The sequence below is a fragment of the Ictalurus punctatus genome, chromosome 3, assembly GCF_001660625.3.
Source record: "Ictalurus punctatus breed USDA103 chromosome 3, Coco_2.0, whole genome shotgun sequence".
In the NCBI taxonomy this organism is placed as follows: Eukaryota; Metazoa; Chordata; class Actinopteri; order Siluriformes; family Ictaluridae; genus Ictalurus; species Ictalurus punctatus.
Genome location: NC_030418.2, coordinates 25,120,540 through 25,146,846, shown reverse-complemented (window position 1 = coordinate 25,146,846; position 26,307 = coordinate 25,120,540). Strand labels below are relative to the sequence as shown.

The following is a 26,307-nucleotide window of genomic DNA, read 5'->3' as shown; positions in this document are numbered from 1 at the left end:
TTTTAAATTTTATTTTATGTAACAAATGGATACTAAGACTGCCAAGGGGCAAAGTGGTCAAAGCTGTCAGCCTATTTTTGAGGGAGTAGAGGTTGAATGGCAAAAATTCCATAGCCAATGGGGTCAAGAGACAATAAATGGCCCTTCTTTCTGGGTGGAATTGGCCTGCCTCATGAGTCTCTGTGAAATCTTGTACAGTCCACTTTGAAAGTATATGAATGACAAGGCCAATTCTTTTTTCTTTTTGATATACACTGAAGATATTTGAGTTTGAGATCAAAAGATGAATATGAGATGTTAGATCAGAATTTCAGCTGTCATTCCATGCTATTTGCATCTAGATGTGTTAAACAACTCAGAACATGGCACCTTTTGTTTGAACTCATCCTTTTTTCAAGTGTTCAAAAATATTGGAATATGCCACTGGTAGGTGTTTATTGTTGTCAAGGTGTGTCCTGTTAGATTGAGTGTTTAAACAATTAATTGCTTGTGGTTTGAGTCATGGATTTTACCTGTGAAGACTGCATTTGGTGTTAAAAAGGATAAACCAACATGAAGACGAGAGAGCTATCTTTTGGAGAAAAGCAAACCATTTTGATGCTGACAAAAGAAGGAAAACCAGTCAGAGTTATTGCACAAGCATTGGTCTAACAACCAGGCAGGTGTGCCAAGGAAACAACAGTAGTTGATGACAGAAACATCTGAGAGCTATGAAGAAAACAACATGCAGCGACATCACCAACAACTTTCACAAGGCAGGGGTGTTCACAGAAGTATCAAAAATATAGAGGCCATACCATAAGATGCAAATCATTCATCAGCAGTGAGAATTGGAAAAAGATGAGCCACAAAAGTTCTGGAACTAATTTTAACCTATTCCAAAAGTGATGAAAAGGCCAAAGTGACGAAGAAAGGATCTGCTCATGAGCCAAAACATATGAGTTCATCGGCCAAGCACAGTGGAGGTAGTATCATGGTTTGGGCTTGCATGGCTGCTTCTAGAATGAGCTCACTAATCTTTACTGATGATGTAACTCATGATGGTAGCAGCAGAATTAATCCAGGAGTCTACAGAAACATTTTGTTTGCCAATTTACAGAGAAATGCATCCAATCTTGTTGGGAGGAACTTCATCATGCAGCAAGACAATGACCCAAAACACACTGCCAACACAACAAAGGACTTCATCAGGGGATAAAAGTGAAAGGTTTTAGACTGGCCAAGTCAATCACCAGATTTTAACCCAATTGAGCATCCATTTCACCTCCTGAAGAGGAGACTGAAAGAAAAAAACACCACAAAACACAACAACAGAAAGAAGCTACAGTACAAACCTGGAAAAGCTGTATATGGAGTTAGTGCTACAAAATGATGCAGTGGCTTATGTGTCATGGCTTACTAGCTGCCCTGTGATTTGGAAAACAGCTAAATTTGGGTGAAAGATAGAAAGTAAGAGGTGTGCAGTAGATCGGTGTGAGCTTTATCAAGGCCCAAGTGAGGGGTCAGAGCACTGGCAAGCAAAGTAGTTACAGGCATATTGAAAACGTAAGTAAAATAAACAGATATGTATCAAATTCAGAGAAACTAGAAGATGGAAAACAAGGCTCATCAATCAATAAAACTTCAGTGCGAGACATTGGCTGCATCCGAATATCCCTACTACCTTACTACACAGTAGGTGAAAAGCAGTACGCCAAAGGAGTAGTATGTCCAATTTCTCAGTATACATAAAACAGTAGGCGAGAAATACCCGGATGTCCTACTGCTTCCTAGATTCTGCAGTGTGGAACCTCTGGACACCATGCATATCCCATAATGCAACGGGACTGGCATGGAAGAACTGTCCAAATCCATGACGCATAGTATGCATGGCTTGTATTCATGCTTACAACTTATACTGATCAGTACGTACTGTATCAACGGCCGAGCAGTAGGTATTGAATCGAATGCAGTAGGTATTCAATTTTGGACACAGCCATAGACATACCATGGAATGTGTAGACACACTAATCAAGTACTAACACCAAACAGGTGAATACAATAGGTAACAGACTAATGACATGACAGGACTAAAATCTAAATAAAGGCACATGGAGAATTAAGAACAAGTCTAAGTAATACTCACTGTGCTTTGATGCACACTGAGAGAGGGAATTTGTGACAATAATCCATCCATCCATCTTCTATACTGCTTATCCTTCCTTCAGGGTCACAGGGAAACCTGGAGCCTATTCCAGGGAGCATCAGGCACAAGGCAGGGTACACCCTGGACAGGGTGCCAATCCATTGCAGGGCACAATCACATACACATTCACATACCACGGACACTTTGGACATGCCAATCAGCCATGTGGACATGCATATCTTTGGACTGGGGGAGGAAACTGGAGTACCCAGAGGAAACCCCCACAGCACAGGGAGAACATGCAAACCCTGCACACACGGGGCCACTGTTTGAATCGAACCCCCGACCCTGGAGGTGTGAGGCGAACGTGCTAACCACTAAGCCACCGTGTGACTCTTGTGATAATAAAAGAGGCACATAATGACAATAATATTGATTTTATACAACTAAGGGAAGGTTCAGACACTTGTCTCAACTCACTGGTATGAATTCTTACATAAGGTCTAATCAAAACATGCATTTATTACTTCACTTAGCTATGGGTGAGGCAATATTCTGCAGGTTTTGCACTGTTTATCTATTATTTGTTGCTTTAACAATTCTGAAATGATGCCAAATTACTCTAGCAAAAGTAACTCTTGAAACCATGTCAGATGAGTGATGAATGTCTCTATCAAAGTGCCATTCATCATTTGGCTGTCACTGTGTTAATACTGGTTCTGCCATGTCTCTCTGATTTTCTGCAGGCTGTTGTGTTTGTTCCCGCTTCGTTAAGTTGCCCAAAGCTGTACTGTGTGACTTAATTTAATTTCCTTTGCAGCAATCATCTGCAGCATTATATGATCTTTTCTTCTCTGAGACATTTCACTCTCTTCTTGGAGAGATGTGCACAATGCCCTCTATTAAGAAACTTCACTGACAGGACATTGGCTAGCTATAGACATGTTCCACACACAGACCTGGCACCACATGGGGTTCTCACAGATACAGATGGCTGTGGGTAGATGAGATAGAGCGAGAGAGGAGCAAAATGCCAAGGCTTTGCAGCTCTCCCGCAGAAACACAATGAGAACACTCTGTCATCAGTCATGCAGCTAAAAAAGCCAGCTGCCCAAAGGCCAGGCTCGCTTCCATTACAATGCTTTTCAGAGGTATGATCTGATTGTCTTATTGCAGTTATAAAAATGTTAAACTGCCTGACCTATTACAAACAGGTGGCAAGTTTCAACACTGAATTCTAATTTGGATTTCTAATGGAGGGTTGTGTTGTTAATTGCTGATTGTTGTGAAAATCTGTTGTGAGGTGAAAGTTTAATGAGGCTCAGGTTTTTACTGCCACTACACAACTGATTTTTAATAGGCAGCTGGGGTATTTTTTTTTTTTTTTACACACACAAACACCCACACAGACACACAGACACACATGCAGACACTCCTTTGTAACCTGCTGGCCTATAAACAAGCTTGTTCCTAAACAATTATGCAGATTGAGTTAAGGAACTTTCCGGGAAATATACGGCGTGCCTCAGGTGCGCTGCACAGCACAATATATTGCTTGTTTGCTTGAATAGATTAGAATATCTCCATCTCATTTATAGTCTGTGTGAGTGCACAGAATTTCTGATGGAAATGAAATTTACTCCAGTCAAATATGATGAGGCATCTGTAGTTAAAGTCATACTAGTACCACTTTATACCTACACCATAATACACCGAACGTCAATAATTATTTAGATAAATGTGCCATTCAATACATTTTGAGGGGCTAACGAGCAGAGTATAGTGTATAATATTAATAAAGAACTTTACACTGATGGAAAAAAATATTTAGTGACTCTTCAACTCAAATGAATTCAAACATTTGTCTTGCATTAAAATAAATACATGGTATGGCAAAGCTGCTGCTCATTATGTGTAGAATAGATCTAGGGCTACAGAGTGGGTATAAAGAGAGAGTGCATTAGAGGAGGCATAAGTGGGTACAGATGATGGCTGGGATTAACTGTTCTTGGCTGTAATAGAGGTTAACAGCACTGAGACATTTTCAGCCACAGAAAAAAAACCTAAATAAAAGCACTTAACTACCAGCTGGAAGAAATGAAAATTACTGGGCCTCACCCATAAACTACAATAGACTCAACTTTTGTCTGTGCTGCTGCCATATGCAGGCTAGAAAATGATTGTAGTGCTAATAGGAGTTACATAATTAAGATAATTGCTTTTGCTAAGTGCTTTAGATTTGGAATTAAGAAAATGTGTGGAGGAGTTAAACAGCTCAATTAGAGTTATATCAATCTCCAAAGGACATGAAGCAGCATGTAGACAATTGTGTACACTTCTTAAGTTCTGCTCATCACAATCATTTTACACAGTTGAATTCTATTGATGTTCATGCTCTACATACAATATGTTGCACATGACACTCCCATGAGAGCTCTCTCTCTCTCTTTTTTTTTTCCTGTTCAGTGCACAATACGGTTTTCATCAGACATTCATTGTAAAAGGGAACTGCACATAAGCTGCACCGCCTGCTATTTTTGGATGACTGCTGATTTAATTGTAGAGATAACAAGTACTATTGTTACTTAATTGCTTAATTATTATTATTTTTTGCTCCCAGGATTCCAGTATTATGAAGACATCTCAAAGCCAGTAAGCAAAGCTGAAGCTGAGGCAGTGGGTCATATTATAAAGGAGATCGCCGGCTGTTTCAGTCCGGATGTCACTATGACTCTGACTGGAGGTTTCCGCAGGTAAGTTAAACAACATGTCGACTTATTTGACATAATTTATATTAAGAGTTGCGTTTTCAGTTTTGGACTTTTACTATGCGCTGTTAAAAACATACTGGAAGAAAGAGCTCGGGACAAATAAGGAATGCTTTAGTTCATTTTTAAACAAAATATTTCAACAAAGAAGAGAGGTGATATAAGAGGTGAGCATTTTGGGGTTGTGTGCACATAGTGAGGATTTAACTGAAATCATTCACATTGGTGTTCAGACCTCTCTGAACTACTCCACAGTTACATCTGTGTTGTGTTCATGGGGTGGAGTTTCTGAAGACAGTGATGTGTCTCAGTTATGTCTATCCTTGAAACTAAGTCCATTTTTCAGATGCAGTGTCAGGGTAGTACTACGCACATTAACACTGGCTGACATTCTAAACACATTCAGTGAAAGTACATTTGTGTACAAATTGTGGAATGGCATTCAAGGGCAATATTAAACACATAAATGCCACGTTGGATTAATTAATCGTTTGAATGTTATCATTTTAAAACTCAGAATAGCATAACGAAAGCAAGACAAATGTACATTGTCCACACACATTAGGATTTCATAACCTTAGTTTTGGATCTTGTTTTCACATTAAGTTATGCACATGATTTTGACAGCACATGAAATAACAAAAGATATGAATAATTCATGACTGATTCACATTAGTGTTTTCACTCCTGTCTAAGCTTCATGCTTTCTTCCACTGTTGGTACCAAATATTAGTTTTATTATTTCGAGTTCAGTGCACAAAACTTTGGATATGCTGCATCAAGTACTTTATAGGCTTGCAGCCAATTGATGTGGGTGGAATTCATTTGAGGAATTTGCAGTGATTACACGATTAATGCAATTTATCATTTCCTTACCAGGATCCTTTAGCTATCATGAGCCTGACAATCAACCTTAATATATTTGCAATATATTCAACTACTATTAGATGGTTATTTAAATCTTTACAATCTCCCCATGCATATATTATTTACAAGTATGAATGATATTTTTTATTATCTCTTGTTACTCTACAATCATATCGCAATTGACAGAAAAGGAAATAAAAAAATCTGTTTTGTCAGTCTGTATTTTCTATCCCCTGATTTCTGGACTTGTGCATGCTTTTAAAAGCAGTAATCTCGACACAACTGAAAAACTCCTGGGAGCTTTACACAAGAAAAATCTGGCAACCCCAATAAGCCCAGTCTAAATGCAGAGAATTTTTCAGCTGAAACATGGCATTCCTTTTGAACTTAAATTGCTGGAATATGTTGCCATATGTGCATACAGCCCATAGTCTTTAAACCGGAAAGTAGTGGACAAGGACTATTTTAAACACAGAACACAAATGAATGCAAACTTGAGGGATACTGAATAGATAATGCTGAATAGGTTAAACTCACTCACCCAGAAATCACACAATCCAGATGACTAGAAATACTGGGAACATATTCATGGATGTTCAATGCTATGCAATGACTAGTGTGTAGTGTTTGTTGCTGTTTGATGACTGGTGTATGGCGTTTGTTTATAAAAAGTCCTTTATTATTCAGGAAACATGTTTAGGTGTTAATATTCAGGCAAGATGTAGTGTTGGTCTGTTGAGGCGTACAGGGAATTGGAGTTTGTTATACATACTCCATTTGAACAGCTTTCAGCTCACACACAGTTGGATTAGATTAAATCTAGCTTTATTGGAGATCATTTGTCTTAGGTGGATTTCAGATAGCTTTCGCTTGATATAAAGTAAAGCTATATTTCTGTGAAGTGATTCAAGTTAAAGTAGTGAGAGAACAACTCAAGTATGAAATATTACAAAATCAAAACTAGAGAAAATAGTAGTTTAGGTAGGAGTTTTTTCTTATACATTCTGGAGAAAGGCTACCTTGATACACAGTTAACAGTTACTACCATGTTCTTTGTGTAAGTATGCTTTTTAATATACCCATGAAAGCAAGACTGATCTGTTTTTTTTTCTTCTTTTTCTCTGAATGACTGGTGATGGATGTTTCACCTCAATTCCAGTGACTTTATATGAACCTTAAGTCCTGAAAAAACCCCCACGTCACCTAAGAGCAGGTTAACATTGCTAGGCTTGATAAGGTACTGTGGCGGATGCTAGTAGCTAGCAACTACTTAATTTTTTAAGGTGTATTTTTTATTTTTTTTTACCAGAGGCCAAAACATGGAATTTGCACCTGTTTTAGGGTTTTGTTCAGCACTGAATTTATTTGTGACATCAAACTCAACAGTAGTGCTTAATGGCTCATATAAAAGCAGACACTCAGGGCTTTAAGAATTTGCAGATGTTCATAAGTATTTCTTATAATTTTATTTTGGTAGGTGATGCTATTCAGCTAGAATCAAATAACTTGCCAATTTGTAGGGAGGATTTTTAAATAATAAACTTAAACTGCAGTAAAGAGGGAAATTCAGTAGATCATGGATTTCAAGCACAAATGATAATGGTGACAACATATCATCATGATACTGATGATTGTATTGATACAATATCAAATAATTTCTACGTTGTTACAGTAAACTGTTGTTAGGCTTTAATTAATTTTTTTTTGTTTTTAGCTCTATTAACCTGCAGTTACTTACATATGTCGGATATCTGTGCTGATCAGGCCTGATATTTGAAAACATCAGTAGATGGAGTGGGTAGCTTTAAGAGAAAATTGAGGGGTGTATGAGGGGTACTGACACCCAACCTATATCTGGCCAGCCAGCATGAGTTTTTCCCCCCCTGTACTCTGGATGTAGCCTAGTGTGTTCCAGTCAACAGCTTAAATCTTATTGGATCCTGTCAAGGACAAAAAAAGTAGGAAATAAGTATAGGGCATAGCTCAACAAGAATGGCTGAGGCATTTGTGTGTTCACTAATAAATTATAACCTGATTATAAACTTACTGAGTCCATTTTGGACATACACTCACTGAGCACTTTATTAGGAACACTATACTAATACTGGGTAGGGCCTCCCTTTGGTCTCAAAACAGCCTCAATTCTTCATGGCATGGATTTCACAAGTTGTTGGAAACATTCCTTTCAGATTCTGTGAATCTCCTGTTCTACCACATACCAAAGGTGTCCTTTTGGACTCAGATACAGTGACTGGGAAGGCCACTGAAGTACACTGAACTCATTGTCATGTTCATGAAACCAGTTTCAGATGACTTGTGCTTTGTGACCTGTTGCATTATCATGCTGGAAGTAGCCATTAGAAGATGGGTAAACTGTGGCCATGAAGGGATGCAGATGGTCAGCAACAATACTCAAATAAGCTGTGGCATTCAAGCAATGATTTATTTGTATTAACAGGCCCAAATTGTGCCAAGAAAACATTCCCCACACCATTACACCACCTCCACCAGCCTGAACTGTTTACACAAGGCAGGTTGGGTCGATGGATTCATTCTGTTAGTGTTAAATTCTGACCCTAACATCTGTGTGCCTCAGCATAAATTGGGTTTCATCAAACCAGGCTACATTTTTGCAATCTTCAGCTGTCCAGTTTTGGTAGCCTGTGCCCACTACAGCATCAGCTTTCTGTTCTTGGCTGACAGAAGTGGAACCTGAAGTGGTCTTCTGCTGTTGTAGCCCATCCACCCATCCAAAAGCTTTTCCACCCACCATAATTGTACAGAGTGGTTATCTGAGTTACTGTTGCCGTTCTGTCACTTCGATCCAGTCTGGCCATTCTCCTCTGACCTCTCTCATCAACAAGGTGTTTCCATCCACAGAACTGCTGCTCACTGGATGCTTTTTCTTTATTGCACCATTCTGAGTAAACTCTTGAGACTGTTGTAAGTTAAAATTAGAGGACATCAACGGTTATAGAAATACTCAAACTAGCCCATCTGGCACCAACAATCATGCCATGGTCAAAATCCCTGATATCACATTTTTCTGCATTCTGAAGGTTGATGCTAACATTACCTGAAGCTCCTGGCCCGTATCTGCATGATATTATGCATTGCACTGCTGGCATATGATTAGCTGATTAGATAATTACATGAATGAGTAGGTGTACAGGTGTAATAAAGTACTCAGTGTGTGTATACTGTAAGTGCTAAATTTGGTTTGAGTTTGCTACTGATGGAGCCTATCTAATTAGTTTGCTAAATTTGTTGCTCAGTTTGAAAGAGATAAATGGTAAAGGTGTCTACATACAAAAGTCCTTAGGCAGAGCATTTATGCCAATACATGTACATATCTTACTAAAATATACAGGAAAACAAGGAGACAGAGGTGCAAACAACAGCTGCAAGCTTTGGCAACTCTAAATTTGTTTTTCTCTTGCCATCTCCTAGAAATGGAAATTATGTCTTTCTGTGAGATTCTGTGAGGGCTAATGTGTGATCCCTAGTTGCTAGTGTGTGATCGTCAGTTGTTTAATATTTGTTCCCCAATTTCTCAGTTGATAAAATAATATTGAATTAGTAGAAAAGTGCGATATTTTGTTAGGATTGTAAAAGTCCTATAATATGTCCAAGTCTTTAGTCTTTACCCACAACTTTTCAAACCATAGCCATCCAAACTTCTAAACTAATGTGCATTAATACTTGAGAGCAGAACCAGGATATAATAAGGGCCAGGTGGGGCTGAAGTCCTAGGGACTTCAGTTAGGGGCCCCTGGTTGGCTATCATTTGTGTTGGCTCTGCATAATTGACAAGTACCATAATTATACAGTGAGAAAAGGGGGGAATACAAACAAAGAACCAAGTATGTAGTATCTACATACTGACATTGATCTGCCTTCTGTGCTTAGCAAGATTTTTGAATCAGAAAAATATTTTTCCAAATGTGGATATAGCCCCTTAGGGGTTAATACGTTTGCCTCACACTTCCAGGGTTGGTGGTTTGAATCATGCTTTCGCCCTGTGTGCGTGGAGTTTGCATGTTCCCCCCGTACTTCGGAGTTTCCTTCCGGTTTCCTCCCCCTATTCATAGACATGCACTGAAGGCTGATTGGCATTTCCAAATTATCCATAGTGTGCGAATAGCTGTATGAATGTTTGTGATTGTGCCCTGCGATGGGTTGGCACCTCATCCAGGGTGTCCCCTCCCTTGTGCCCTGAGTTCCAGACTTGTCCCCATAAACTCCAGACTCCCCGTGAACCTTTGTAGGATAAGCAGTATGGAAAATGAATGGATGGATGGATACCTCAGATTGCCTGTTACCAATGCATCAAGAGAGTGTTTTTCCTTCAATAGAAAAAAATCTCTTGCAGTCTGCTATTGGACTGGAGAGACTGAGCCACCTGATACACATGCCCCTGGAACATATCATGGTTAGAGATATGAATTATCAAAGATTTCACATCTCGTAAGGCCAGGAAGAAGTGCATCTATTTGTAAGATGTTCTAAAGGACAAGTGTCAAATTCAAGGTCACTAGTTTCATTCAGTCCATGGAAACTGTAAAAAAAAAGAAATAAATATTGAAATGACACCTAGCACACTACTAATGAACATTTTCACACTAAACCTGGTTAAAATCAACACCTATCTGCTTCATCTAATGCAAGTCAACCTCGTCTAAAAACGATTTAGACCTGCGTCGAATGTGGCAGTGGCCAGGAATTAATTTCAAGAAGGATGAGGAAATATATATATATATATATATATATATATATATATATATATATATATATATATATATATATATATATATATATATATATATATAAAAAATCAGTGTATAATCTGTAGAATTCAGATGAGAAGTGTAATGCACTCAATTTTGAGTGGAAGATGGCACAAATTTGTTGTTTTAATAATTCAGTGCATGAGCTATTGTCAACCAATTTTTCTCTAAAATAAAGTTAAATAAAACTTTGTTAGTAATAGCAGGACATGGTATCTTGTTTATATGATGGACAGGTAAATATGGAATGGTAACTTCCTAAACCTTTTATGAAAGTCACAGCACAGCAAAAGTGTAAAACAATGTTATACAGTACATACAACGGAATACTTTCTTTACCTTTTTTCCTATAAAGGTTGACTGTACTTTGAGAGCCTAGCTTATTGATGTTAAATGGTAGAACACATTAAAAATGTATAACTTTAGTTTCCATAAATGCTGATGTGGCCCTACTTTAAATGCACTTTTATAACCAATGCTTGTGATGCTGTAAAGGTAAACATTGTAAACACTGTTGCTCTGAATTCATATTTGTGTTTAATAGACCTGCTTTCACAGTTTCGTGGTTACATATGCAGACGTGTAAGTGGCAATGTTTCATAACTTTTGGTGAGATAGTTGGACAATGGCAGCAATTACAGCTTGCAATCACTGCAGCATCCCTAAATTCAAGCAAACATCCAAACTTGGTTGGTGTCCTGTAGCCTATATATATATATTTTTTTATAATATATATACCCATGTGTGTGCCTGAAATTTAGTGTTTTGAATAAGATCCCTTGAATAATCTGTCACTTATTAGACATCAATTCCTAACTAATAAATGTGTATAAATAGCAAATACAGCATTATAGAAAACCGTGCTTTAGTTAGCATTCTCATATTCTTCCCTTATATGATGCACAGTGTCACTTGCTTCTCTGTAACAACTACTTTTTAATAGAGTCAAATTAATGATAATTTTATTAAAATGATTATAACACTAAAATTGTTCTCCCAATCCACTGTGTTAACTCAAGGTGTACACTATATGGCCAAAAGTATGTGGACACTTGACCATCACACCCATATGTGCTTGTTGACCATCCTATTTAAAACCATGGGCATTAATATGGAGTTGGCTCTCTCTTTGCTGCTGTAACAGCCTCCACACTTCTGCAAAGGCTTTGCATAAAATTTTGAAATGTTGCTGTGGGGATTTGTGCTTATTCAGGCACAAGAGTACTAGTGAGGTCAGGCAATGATGTCAGACAAGAAGATCTTGGTCATAGTAAGTCATTCTAATTTATTCCAATGTTGTTCAGTGGGGTTGAGGTCAGGGCTCTGTGCAGATCTCTCGAATTTCTCCACACCAAATTCATCAGACCATGTCTTTATGGACCTCATTTTGTGTGAAGGGGCATTATCATGTTGAAACAGGTTTGGGCCTCTTAGTTCTACTGAAGGGAAATCTAAATACTACAGTGTACAAAACCATTATACACAATTGTATGCTTCTAACAACAGACTGAGGAACGTCCAAATATGGGTGTGATGGTCAGGTGTCCGCATACCTTTGGTTTATATAGTGTATAAAGAGATGATGACTGCTCTGAATTGCAATAAGGTTTTACTGTGGAGATTCCAAAGTACTGTTAATCAGTAGTTTATGGTCAGAGTCATGGTGAATCTGGAGCCTATCCTGGGACCGCTGGATATGTGGTGGGATTACTGACCATTGCAGGTCTACATGGATGGGATGCCAGTTGTAGGGAAACATGCACACACACACACATTCATAGCTAGGGGTAATTTAGCATTTCCAGTTCACATATCGACATGTTTTCTGGTGGTGTGAGGAATGTTGGATAAAAAAAAAAATAAAAAAAAAAACGGTAATGGGATTTATTGATTGAATAATTATGGACATGAGCAAAATTAATCAAGTAGTGTGTAAATAGATATTCAGTTAGATTTCAGTCAGTGTTTCTCAAGCAATTAAAAAGTAGGAGTAACACTTTATATTTATTTCCAGAAACAGTAGTTATTCACAAAAAGCAGGTAACACCTCCAATACAATATAAGAATATGTGAACTAATAAGAGATGGACCGATACTAAATTTCTCAGCCGATAAGCGATTATTCAGAGTGATATCGGATGATACCGATAACCGATAATTCTGCCTTTTATGCCCTCTTTTAAATTAATAATAATTAATACCACAATTCTGAAAGAAATGCAAATAAAAACTTTATTCTTGCCATTTCAACAAGTTGTTTCACAATAACTGGTCTCATAAACAGAAAACACATTACTCTAATTAACATTAACACATGAACTAAATTGTGAAGATTAAAGTAAGATTTCTTAATTTATTGAATGTTATTAATTCCTATTAACATTGACTGAATTCTAAAAAACAATAAATAAAAACATTTCTACTTCATCACTGACATCAAACTGGTAATAAATAATATAAACTTTCTTTTTATATATTAACATTAACTGGATATGAAATACACTGCTAGACAAATATATTTTTCTGTGCAATATATACTTTTTGTCAACTCACCTTCATTTAAATCTTTCAACAGTGTACTGGCACTTTAATTCAGCAGAAAAATAAATAAATAAATACACTCGACGTGAAACTCCCGCTTCACTGCTGCAGTGTCTGGTGTAAAATTTTAGCGGTGCAGAGATTACAAACTGCAGATTTGTCACCATTTCACAGAAGAGACATCTTCTTTACACACAGCATGAAATCGATGCGTTTTCCTGCCCTCTTTTGATTGACAGGATATAATCAGTCCTGATCATCTGATGTTTTTAAACTATCGGCCGATAGTGTGAACAATTGCTGTTATCGCCCGATCCCGATTATTGGCCGATACATTGGTGCATCTCTAGAACTAATTGTCAGGTGGCAGAGACAGCGGCAGTTGCAGGTTAGAAAGCTTTATTTAAAAACTGGCAAACAAATTCTAAATATTAAGCAAGATCATGATAAAAAATCTGAATAACACACATGATATAAAGCTTGATAACATCAGGTAAGAATACAGTGCACATATACTTCACAGAGAACCATGGGGTTGAGTGAAAAAAAAAAAAAAAAAAAAAAAAAAAAAAAAAAAAATATATATATATATATATATATATATATATATATATATAATATTACATTTAATTAAAATTAAAACTAATTTATATATAATTATATATTATTTATTAGTAATATATATATATATATATATATATATATATATATATATATATATATATATATATTACTAATCACACACACTATATATATATATATATATATATATATATATATATATATATATATATATATATATATATATAGTGTGTGTGTGATTAGTAATATATATATATATATATATATATATATATATATTACTAATCACACACACTATATATATATATATATATATATATATATATATATGAATCAGAGAAGGAACTCTGACTACAGTTCCCAGCAGCCACTGCATCAGTGTCACATGACCACATGCACCTGATTCACGTTTCTGTTAACGAGCGCTCATGTATATAGCCACTGTTTCCACTGCATTCCTTATCTTATGTTTGTCTTTCCTTGCTTTTGTCTCTGTTGCTGTGTTGTGTTCTTTAGTTTTTGTTTAATCTTTGCCACAGTGTTTTGCCTCTTACTCATACTGTTTTTGTATGTTTCTTTTGTTCGTACTTTAAAAATCTGCACTTGCATCCGTCTCTACTTCCCAATCGTGACAATATATTTTTGTGTTTGTATATGTGTGTGAGTGTGTGTGTGTGTGTGTGTGTGTGTGTGTGTGTGTGTACGTGTATATGTATACATGTTCATGATTGAGTCCAGGTGTGTGTCATTTAGTACAATAGCGACTGAGGACATGACAGAGTTTGTATATTATGGTGCCAAATACCTGCTGTATTTAGTACTTTGAACAACGACAATCTCAAAGCAGGATTCAAGACACTAAGGTACTAATGCAGATCACAATTAATATTTCCATTTTCGCAATGTTGCCCATGACCTTTAAAAATTAGGAGGAAAATCTTGAGAAAGTTCGAAAAGAAAGGTCAAAACCCAGACTTATGACACACTCTAATTTTGTTTGGGTTAATAAATGCTCTCCATGTCTCATTATTAATACAGGACCGCAATCATCACTCACATATACAGTATGTGTCTTTTCAAAATGACTTTTCTCAATAAGTGACACTGAAATAACTCTCTCATAAGGAGGATCCTCTAGCACTGCTCGACTGCCATCTCTCAGCATATAAGGCAGGCATGCATTAAGGCTTTTTTCTGTTCTGGCACATAGGTAGTGGAATGAATTTCCCTAGATGTCCGAACAGTTGAGTCACGGGCCATCTTCAAGTGACGACTAAAGAGAGTTTTTTAGACTGATAGTACTCTTAGTCCGTGACCTAGTGAACCAGTATGAGGACATATTTAATGAAAGTTTAAAGCACTTCTGTAAGTCACTCTGGATAAGGGTGTCTGTCACATGCCATAAATGTAAATGAGACCATGTGCAGTGGGTGTTGCTAAAATGATTAAAAGTTAAACTAAACTATGATTGACATTTGAGTTGCCATTAATAGTATAATTTCTACTAAACATTCAAAAACACCGTTCATATTATTTTGAAAAGGCACATTAGCATTTGAAGGTATTTTTGAAACTCTGCACAATGCAACAGATTTAGGACACACAACATGTTTACACAATGTGTTTACAAAATTAAAAGCTGAAATACTGTATAATACATAATTTGCTCCATGCTTAGAAAGAAAGCATGTAGATTTGACATTTAAAGGTCATTCCCCAGGCATAATGCATTTTTTATTTAAGAATATTTTTGAAGTTCTTTATGAATTTAACTGAATGCACAGTTTGTAAATAAATAAATCAGCTGGCCGGCCCCAGTACCAGAGTGCAACAGTTTTATTTCCCTGCCGTTTTATTTTATTTAGAGCCTTTATTTTATTTATAGCTTATTTAGAAGCATAGTATCCTTTAAGGCATTATTCTCTTTTTATACTCTCATCCCACTCATCACATATCCCTTATTTTTATATGAGCTGCCTGGCCTGTTGATGAGTATAAAAACTGCATCAAAAGCTGTTTTTAAACTATTCATAATTTTCTTTTGAATTTTGCATTGTTTTTGCTTGCTTGACTTCCTACAAGCATGAATGAGTATGCACATGTATCACCTCTGAGCTACCCCAGTCTGTCACCCTGCTAAATGAGCTGGTTGAGTTACTCTGCTAGCTGGTGGGCAGAGATACCAAATTTCCTCCATGTAAAATGATGTTTCGTCATGAGCCTTAGGCTGCTTTTTTATTGTCCAAGTACAAAGGAGGATATGTTGAAGTTACAAGCCAGAACAAGAAATTGTCTAGCTTCCCCTCACAGACTATTTGTCATGCTTTTGTCATGCTTTGTTGCTGTATGCTATTATGCTTTTTACTCCATAGTTGTTTTTTTGCACAAATACCTTCTTTATTTTCTTCCACTGGTCTGTGTCTCTCATGGGGTCTGAGCTGTTTAATGTTCTGGTGGCTTAGCTTTAAAGAAGTTTAGCTTTAACTCCTGTACTATGTTGTAAATTATTCAGCAGCAGGCTGTCTTGTAGGACAGAATAACTTGCTTCTCTGTGGGAGAGACAAACCTTCTGTTTATGCAGACACAGGTTCTCGAAGATCCTATAGTTACCTTCCCCTTGGCTCTAGTGTAAATGGTTCAGGGAATAGAGCCACTTGACTGGCTTTATTTTATCTGCTGTCTCAGCCCAGTGACTAACCACAGACTCCCAGGAGCTTCTCTGACACACCCCGATCATGTTGCACTTCAAGATACGTCAGGTCTTAATGCTCTCCATGCCAAGTGGGGAAAGTAACTGAATAGCCTAAGGTATAGGTATAAAAGGGTGTCCTATGAATATGGCAGTATTCCTGATGCTATAAACTGCAACTGCATCCTGAGGGACTGGTTTATGGTCTGTTTCTGTTGCCTTTGGCAATGGTTCAGATGTAGAGGAGTATAATGTCCAGAATTTAGTATCAGAACCTTACTAAATTCTTAATCTAGCATTTGTCAGGCCATCTGTTACTGGAAAATTAGGCAGTAAGAAATAACCTGAATCAAGGGATTTATTTGGGACAGCTACCATAGGGACCTAACAGGATGTGCCACACAGTGATGGGAAACTCCAGGAACACAGCATGAGCATGACACATAGACCCAGGTTGATAATGAAAGATGTCTAGGGAGATTTATTTAAAGTACATAAAGTAAGTGCTGTAGTTGGGACCAAATATTTAGGGTAGTGCATTGGGGAAGTGCATGACTCCATGATCTACAGAATAAGCCAGACAAAGGGAAGCAGTGTTAGGATCTAACATGTCTATCTCTGTTGTCCCTGTAATGCTAAACTGAGCTGATCAAACTTCATATCACACAGACATGTTTCATTATTACCAGCTATACTAAGTTCTTCAATTATTTTATGCTGTCTTTTTGTGCATTCTGGTGGCACTGGTGGTGTGGGGACAGATATGAATGCTGCTGAGAGGTGTCTGACATTCCATTATCAGAGTGTAAAGGTGAGATGCAGCATCTATTGATGACCCTGTATGACACTTCATCCTGCAGTTTTACTCGTCTACGTTCAATCACTGAACATAGCAGCATTGCTTGTCTTATTGCTTGTTTAACATATGGAACTACTGAGCACAATGATATTTACATACACATGGAAAAGGTTTTTGTAGCATAAATATACAGGTTCACAAGAATGTGACACTTGAACGAGTCCAGTAAGTGACTTTGAAACACAACAGTAGGTAAGACTATTGATTTTTCTGCAATTAAACTCAAAGTTACAATCAAAATGATGTTCACTAGCTTAAGCAAACAAACAAAACAACAGGCCATTTGATCATTAGGACTTCCCAGGTTCATGTCAACATTTTGAGAGCACTTAAGACTGATTAAAGGATATATTGTGTTTGCATCCAATTCTCCAAGCAATTTCACTATCCATCAATGGTCCATTTATCAGTCTTTTAGTTTTTAAGCTATTATTACTGACAATTCAATGGCCCACTCTTTAGGACCATTCAATTACATTGTCCTCTCTTCAGGACCACTCAATTACACTGTTCTCTCTTCAGGACCACTCAGTTACTCTGTCCTCTCTTCAGGACCACTCAATTACACTGTCCTTCTCTTTAGACCACTCAATTACACTGTCCTTCTCTTTAGGACCACTCAATTACACTGTCCCATCTTCAGGACCACTCAATTACACTGTCCCCTCTTTAGGACCACTCAATTACATTGTCCCCTCTTCAGGACCACTGAATTACACTGTCCTTCTCTTTAGGACCACTCAATTACATTGTCCTCTCTTCAGGACCACTCAATTACACTGTCCTTCTCTTTAGGACCACTCAATTACACTGTCCCCTCTTTAGGACCACTCAATTACACTGTCCTTCTCTTTAGGACAACTCAATTACACTGTCCCCTCTTCAGGACCACTCACTTACACTGTCCTCTCTTCAGGACCACTCAATTACACTGTCCTTCTCTTTAGAACCACTCAATTACACTGTCCTCTCTTCAGGACCACTCAATTACACTGTCCCCTCTTTAGAACCTTTCAATTACATTGTCCTTCTCTTTAGTACCACTCAATTACGCTGTCCTATCTTTAGAACCACTCAGTTATACTGCCCTCTCTTCAGGACCACTTATTTACACTGTCCTCTCTTCAGGACCACTCAATTACACTGTCCTCTCTTCAGGGCCACTCAATTACACTGTCCTCTCTTCAGGACCATTCAGTTACACTGTTCTCTCGTTTGAACCATTCAATTACATTGTCCTCTCTTTAGGACCATTCAATTATGCTGTCCGTCAACAGTCCATCTGTCAGTATTTTAAAGTTTTATGATTTAAACTAAAGTTATAGAGCTTTCACTTCAACTATACTACTAGACCACACATTATGACCACCCAGTGACAATGTTCACTGTTTAGGACCTCCCAGTTTACATTGTCCACAGGCCATGTAATTCTGCCCTCCACTGTTTAGTACTATAACCTAACAGGATGTGCCATACACAGCAATGGGGAAACTCCAGGAACACAAGCATGAGCATGACATATAGACCCAGGTTCATAATAAAAGATGTCTGGGGAGATTTATTTTAGCCTAGATTTGTTTTAGCCCAGAAATCATGCAATTTCACTGCCCACTGCTTTGGACTACACAATTTAACTGACTACATTTTAGGACCTAGCTGTGAACATCCATCCATCCATCCATTTTCTATACCACTTACAGACCATACAGGGTCACGGGGAACCTGGAGCCTATCCCAGGGGCTGGGTACACTCTGGACGGGGTGCCAGTCCATCGCAGGGCACAATCGCAATACACATTCACACACCTATTCATACACTGTGGACACTTTGGACATGCCAATCAGCCTACCATGCATGTCTTTGTAGTGAGGGAGGAAACCAGAGTATACGGAGGAAACCCCCACAGCATGGGGAGAACACGCAAACTCCACACACACAGGGCCATGGCGAGAACAGAACCCCCAACCCTGGAGGTGTGAGGCGAATGTGCTAACCCTTAAGCCACCGTGTGCTAGCTGTGGACAGTTTAAAGTATTTTTACTCTACTTTTAGGGCATTTTCAGACCCTTAGATCTGTGCTTTCTTCTGAAACTTGGATTTCAATTGTTACAGTATTGCATTTTCTCTTGGCTCTGTTTGCTTTCCCAAGGAAACATTTCAAAGCATACTAAAACATGTTTATGCAATTCACAGGTGAGTAAACTGTTCTCTCATTGGTCAGAGTGCTCTCTCTTTTTCCTGAAAACCATACCCCCCCATCAAAATAAAAGTTCAGTAATACAATATATCCCATTCTCCAAATACAAAAGAAATAATTTACCTAACAAATCAATTAATTTTTACTCAGCAGAAACAATACAATCTTTTCATATCAGCTCTTACACTATAAGAGCCTCCTTGTGATACTTACACCTTGTAAACCTCTGTGTTTTTATGTTTTTGAAAGCTGTTCATAAATATGTTCATTGGAGCAAATTTTGGTCCAAGTTAAACCGTGATACATTTTATGAATCATTATTAAAACAAGCTTTTTACATAACTCATTTCCCATCATGCATTGCTATACAGGCTGGATCATTGGGTCAGATTACTTTCTCACCACAATTGAAGCACTCCAGAGTTTGTTTATTTTGGTGCGTATGCAAACGCGATTTCCATGTTCATATATGGCTAACCGAACCAAGGGAGAAAACGCACCAGTTTCCGAAACAAACTCGGAACTCCAAATGAGCCAGGTGTGAAAATTCCCTTAAAGTATAGTTTATGGCAGTTTTGGCTTTAGATCAGTTAATATACAGACATTGGCCTTACTTAAACGCTGTCTGAGAAAATATTCATCAAAGTTATAGTTATCACTAATGTTAGCCAACTATCTTGTCGCTAATGCTACTTGCTATTGTCCACTGGCTGTCTTGTTGCTAAGCTACTCGCAATTGTCTGCTGTTGCTGCTGTACTGAAATTTCAGTCCAAAATGTTGCATGAATTTTTGAAGTTCACAGTATCAGTAGCCAGTTAGGACTATAACTGCAAAAGTGTGGTTAAAGTAGCATTTATAAGCATTACATGTTCTGACACAGCAAGCAAAAGACACACTTTTGTGGAGGCATCCATGCCCCCCCACTTTGCATGTTAAATGTCCTGAGGTGGCAAATGACTTTATTACAATTTGCAAATGACCATTTACACCATGAATGCGGCATCATTTCATCTGTGTGTGTGAGACAGGTCAAGAAATCTGCAAAGCATGTTGCTGAAGGCTTTAATAATCTGCAATTGTACAGTCTTCGAAAAGGACACACCACTGGGAATGGAGCTTTTAAAAGTAGTAAATATTCCTGCTTTGGCAGATTTTGAGAGACTTTTTTTTTTGGCAGACTTTGTATGTGTGTGTGTGTGTGTGTGTGTGTGTGTGTGTGTGTGTGTGTGTGTGTGTGTGTGTAAGGAGACTGTGCTGAGCCGCTGTTGACAGTACTGACATTACTCTTATTGAAAGAACATCTGGACATTTAAATCCATGACAACCCCCTCCCAAGAAAAAAGAAACCCCTCCTATCTCCCCCTTCATGCCAAGGAGGAGCAGGTTTTTTCATGCTTTGGAAAAAACCTTGTCAGCCATACTATTCATCCAACACCTATGTGAGACTGACAGGACAAACAGAGGGTGTTTTGTATCTCAGCAGAAGTTTTAACTGTACAGTAATTAGTCATGCCTACAGGCACTTTATTGCCTTGTCTTTGGATGACATTTCTTAATATCTCTTTCTGGATGACTTACTACATGGCTAAGTCTACATATTCATCTATTACTGCTGTCATAACATGGACAAATGGGCCTTTAATGATCCATTTGCCAGTTGCTTAAAAATTTGCATTTGATTGCATGAGATTGTAAGGATACAGAACATTAACTTTAGGTTTTAGTATTGCCTTTGACCACCACACCTATTTATATGCCTGACGCTATATATCTGAATAGTCAACATCATCAAACCCAAAATTAAACATAATGTCAATTGGGTTATAAAACATGATGGGTTGTGTTGTTATATGGAAATAATCAACAACATTAATTATTGCATTACCACTCCAAAGTTGATTATCTTCTAATTACACTATATCCTAAAGTATATTTCTCTTATACTAAAGCAATTTCTCAACTAATCATCCATCCATCCATCCATTTTCCATAATACTTATCCTACACAGTCATGGGGGAGCTTGGAACTCATAGAGAATGTGCCAACCCATCACAGGGCACAATCGCATACACATTCACCCACTACAGACAATTTAAAAATGCCTATCAGCCTACAACACATGTCTTTGGACTGGGGGAGGAAACTGGAGTACCCAGAGGAAACCCCAGAAGCACGGTGAGAACATGCATGCTCCGTGCACGCAGGGTGGAGGCGCGATTCGAGACCCCAACCCTGGAGGTGCAAGGCAAACATACTAACCACTAAGCCACCGTCCCCCCAAAACTCAGTCATTTTTTATGTACTAAAGTATGATATATCATACATTTTAGCAGTTTATAGTTATGTTTATTGTTGTGGATTCCCCAGAAGTTAGTAACAGCAGATATATATAAACTGTTGTTTCTGCACCAGCCTCTCTCTCTCTCTCTCCCTCTCTCTCTCTATCTCTCTCTCTTTCTGTCTCTCTCTCTCTCTCTTTCTGTCTCTCTCGAAGTTAATAAGACAAAAAAATTCAGCTTGTCATGTCACCAAGAAAATGCAAAGTCCTCCATCCTGAAGACTTTCCTGTGTTAGAAAGCTTACAGGTTCTCCTCAGACTGTTAGAAAGTGCTGATACTGGAAACTCCTTCCTAAAAGACCTTATGTAATACAGTGCTGTGAAAAAGTGTTTGCGTTAACATCTGAGCGCACTTTCACTGTTCTCTAAATAGGAATTCTGTTCTTTGAAACGGACACCCTGACTTTATTCCTGCACCCTGGTGTTATTAGTAAATTGAACTGTTCAAACTTCACCGTATTGCATACAAATTTATACAGTGCTGTTACAAAGTAGTTGCCCCCACCCTGATTTCTTCTGTATTTCTATATATCTCACACTAAACTGCTTCAGATATTAAAACAAACTCTAAAATACAACAAAAGCAATCTGAGTAAACACAAAATATAGTTTTAAAATGACAATGTTATTTCTTGAAGTAAAAACGTTTTCCAATATCAACTGGGCCTGTGTGAAAATGTATTTGCCCCCGTAGTTACTAATTTACCAAATCTATTAAAGGGTATTCGTAATGGGGTTCAGCTGGACTTGTCTGAATTTTGCCGAAACACACCTTGATGATCCTCAAACATTTTGGGAGAATGTTCTGTGAATTGATGAGTCGAAAGTGGGACTGTTTGGAAGACAGGGGTCCCGTTACATCTGGCGTAAACCAAACACAGAATTCCATGGTGGTGGAAGTGTGATATTGTGGGGATGCTTTGCTGCTTCAGAGCCTGGTTAACATGCAGTAATTGAAGGAAAAATGAATTGTGCTCTCTACCAGAAAATCCTAAAGGAGAATGTTGGATCTTCAGTCTGTAAGCTGAAACTCAAGCGCAAATGGATTATGCAGCAAGACAATGATCCAAAGCATAGGAGTAAATCCTAGTCCTAGAAGTAAGTGAAGATTAATCTCCATTTAACAGTTGCAATTATTGCTGCTAAAGCAAGCACAACCAGATTTTAAGTTTAAGGGGGCAATTCGATTTTCACATTGGTGATAGGTGTTTGATAACATATTTTTTGCTTCAATAAAAAAATACATAAATAAAAACTGTATTATGTGTTTTCATAATACAGTTTTAGGGCGCACGGTGGTGTAGTGGTTAGCCTCACACCTCCAGGGTTCAGGGTTCGATTCCCACCAGGGCCATATGTGTACGGAGTTTGCATGTTCTCCCCGTGCTGCAGGGGTTTTCTCCGGGTACTCCAGTTTCCTCCCCCAGTCCAAAGACATGCATGGTAGGCTGATTGGCGTGTCTAAAGTGTCCGTAGTGTATGAATGGGAGTGTGAGTATGTATGTGATTGTGCCCTGCGATGGACTGGCACCCTGTCCAGGGTGTACCCCGCCTTGTGCCTGATGCTCCCTGGGATAGGCTCCAGGTTCCCCCGTGACCCTGAAAAGGAGTAACCGGTAGAAGATGGAAGATGGATCCATCCATCCATCCATCCATCCATCCTGATGGATGGATGGATAATACAGTTTTATTACGTGATACAACTGTATTATATGTTGCCTTTGTTTTATGTTGTATTTCATTTGAAGATTTAAAACTATTTATTATGAGATATACACAAAAACAGAAGAAAGTAGGATGGGGCAAATGCTTTTTCACAGCACTGTGTGTTGCTGTAGAAGAAATAAAGTATTGGAATGAGCGCTTTAAAATGATCCTTTCAGACTTGCAATATAAGCTGCTGTCAGAGCTGTGCTGTTATAGATGAATATAGTTAATTGCACAATTCAGAATTAGTGACTATTTCACCTGCTGTTCTAAATACCACAAATCTTCTTTGGGAAAATACACAAAGTACAAATTATTTTGTCAATGAACAAGATTTGTGTGCTACTTATATATGCTGCAATATCAGCTTGTCAAACCATTGAGGTAATTAGTAGAAAATCCACTGCAGGTGACAAAAAAAAGAGAGATTAAGTATCTGAAGAACTGCAAGCAACAATGATCACAATATCCTTGGGTGCTGTTTATGAAATTCCATGCAGGGTCTTTATTATTCATCTGTATTTTTACCTTGTCATGGGCTTGTAAATATGTATGTATATATTTATATGCAAGGTACAGGAAATGCTGAATTATTTACACTTTCCCCCTCATGCTCACTGCATACACTATGAAAGCCAACAGATGACAGTCTTGAAACTGACAACAAAGTTAGTTAGGCTTTCTTGTGTATTTGCTTTTGGCTTTTGAAAAATCCTAATCTTCACCATGCTATCTTTGCTTTTGGCATGTATGCCAAAGGCTTCATTTGAAATACTGTCCAGTCACAGTGGAGGCAGATCAGGGGTTGAGAGGCTGTCACGATTCGGAATTAAATTTGGATGCAAATGCAGAATCTCAGTGAAACATTTAATAAAATACAACAAAAGACTTCCATGGACCAAGATGAGAATAACGTGATACATGGAGACAGAACAAGCAATGCAAGACAACTGTGCAGTGCTGAACTTGGCTATTTATAAACACTTTCACCATGAAGCTAGAAGGGGGAGTGACATTCTTCGCGAGGTTTAGGGGGGGAGCAAAGTTCTCTGCAGGGCCAGAGGGGGGAGAGAAGTTCTCCACGAAGCCAGAGGGGGAGCAATGCTCTCTGTGAATCATGAGGGGGGGAGCGATGTCCTCTGTGGAGCAGGAAGGGGGAGCGACATACAGCTGAAGCAAAGAAAAGGAGTTACATCCTCAGCCTCGCAGGACGGTGGAGCGACGCCTTCATCCGAGCAGGCAGCGGGGCGACACCCTCAGCTGCGCAGGACGGCAGAGCGATGTCTGAAGAGTAGGTTGGCATAGTGCCATCCAAGGAGGAGCAGGAAAGAAAAGTGGAGCTCTTGGCCGCACCGGGAGGCAGAGCATCGTCCTCAGCTGTACAGGGGTGCTGAGCGGCATCCTCAGTTGAGCAGGCAGGCTGAACGATGTTCTTCATTGACTCGGCAGGCTGAACAAGATCCACAGTAGGGGAGGGAGGCAGATCGAGGTCTTTAGTGGGGCAGGGAGGGTGGGAGATGGTTTCCGCCTGGCTGGAAGGCTCCTTCTCAATATATGCCCTGAGGGAGTACATCATGTCGAGCCATTCCCGACTAGCCTTGATCATAGAGAATCTCCCTTCCTTCTCACACTGCGGTTTTTCCCTTTCAAAAAGGGCCTCTTACACACTGAAAAAATGTGCTGCATCCATTTATTTTGTCTTGCTTTCTGTCACAATTCGGAATTAGAGGCGCATGCAGATGCAGAATTTCAGTGAAACATTTAATAAAGTACAACACAAGACTCACATGGAACAAGACGAGCATAACGTGGTACATGGAGACAGAACAAGCAACGCAAGACAACTGTGCAGTGCTGAAGGTGGCTATTTATACACACCAGTGCTAATGAGCTAAACTTGAAACAGTTGAATTGAGACATGTGACAAGGTGCAGTGGCTGATGGGAAACATAGTTTCTAGTCCTTCTCCGATATTACATGACAGAGGCAGGGTGGTGGATGATGTCATTTAATCTGCTGATTAGAGCTGATATTTGTAGGTGCACACAGCTTGTGTTTAAATTCGAGCTTAAAGATGCAAAAAATCAATCAGCACATTAAAAATATAAATATAAATAAAGAATAAAACATTTTTGGTCCTGCTGTTAAAACTACAATGGGATGATGTAATACTGTTACTACAAAGTGGGTTATTTTCCTGTAATCGTATAGTCAGTGATTACAATTATTTATTTATAGCAAATTAACAAATGACGTTCTTTTTAACTCATTATATTATAGTTACATTTAATATTTTGGAACGTCCACAAGATTAGTTAGTTCGCATTATCATGTATGATATGACAGCCATAAATACTCCTTCCCACACGGCTCATAGTTAATACAGCAACAAAACAAGCAGCTTGTCATGTTACAGAGAAACCAGAATGTGTAAACCCCTCTGACCTGAAGACTCTCTAACGACAAAAATACTGCACTAATATAAATCATTTTTGTTATAATCAAACTATTGTCAGAGCCATGCTGTTATAAAAAATTAATCCACACCTTTGAGAATTCAACACTGCTGTGGTATAAAACCCTTTAAAAATATGCCATTGTTTCACAGTGGTTGCTATGAAGACTAAATGTAATTTGCAGCCATCTTTGTTATTAAGGGCAAAGAGATTTCGTTTCCCCCTTTTCATGGACTATTCATCCTCCAGCCCTCTGGCAGAAGGTACAGGAGCATCCGTGCCACCACCAACACCCTGCTGCCTCCCAACGCTCACCTGGGCTAGTCTATCACCTAACCTACCCCAGTATGTGGGGAAGTGTTAGCTCAGTGGTTAAGATGTTGGACTT

General features: G+C 38.4%; 1 protein-coding gene across 1 annotated transcript in view; it reads left to right on the top strand.

Annotated features, from left to right (window-relative positions):
• The window catches only part of dntt (deoxynucleotidyltransferase, terminal), a 131,507-nt gene that overhangs the window by 33,008 nt on the left and 72,192 nt on the right, over window positions 1-26,307 (top strand). The window contains exon 7 of the mRNA XM_017463184.3: window positions 4,746-4,878. Coding sequence (XP_017318673.1) covers window positions 4,746-4,878 — 133 coding nt within the window. The remainder of the gene's footprint in view (window positions 1-4,745; window positions 4,879-26,307) is intronic.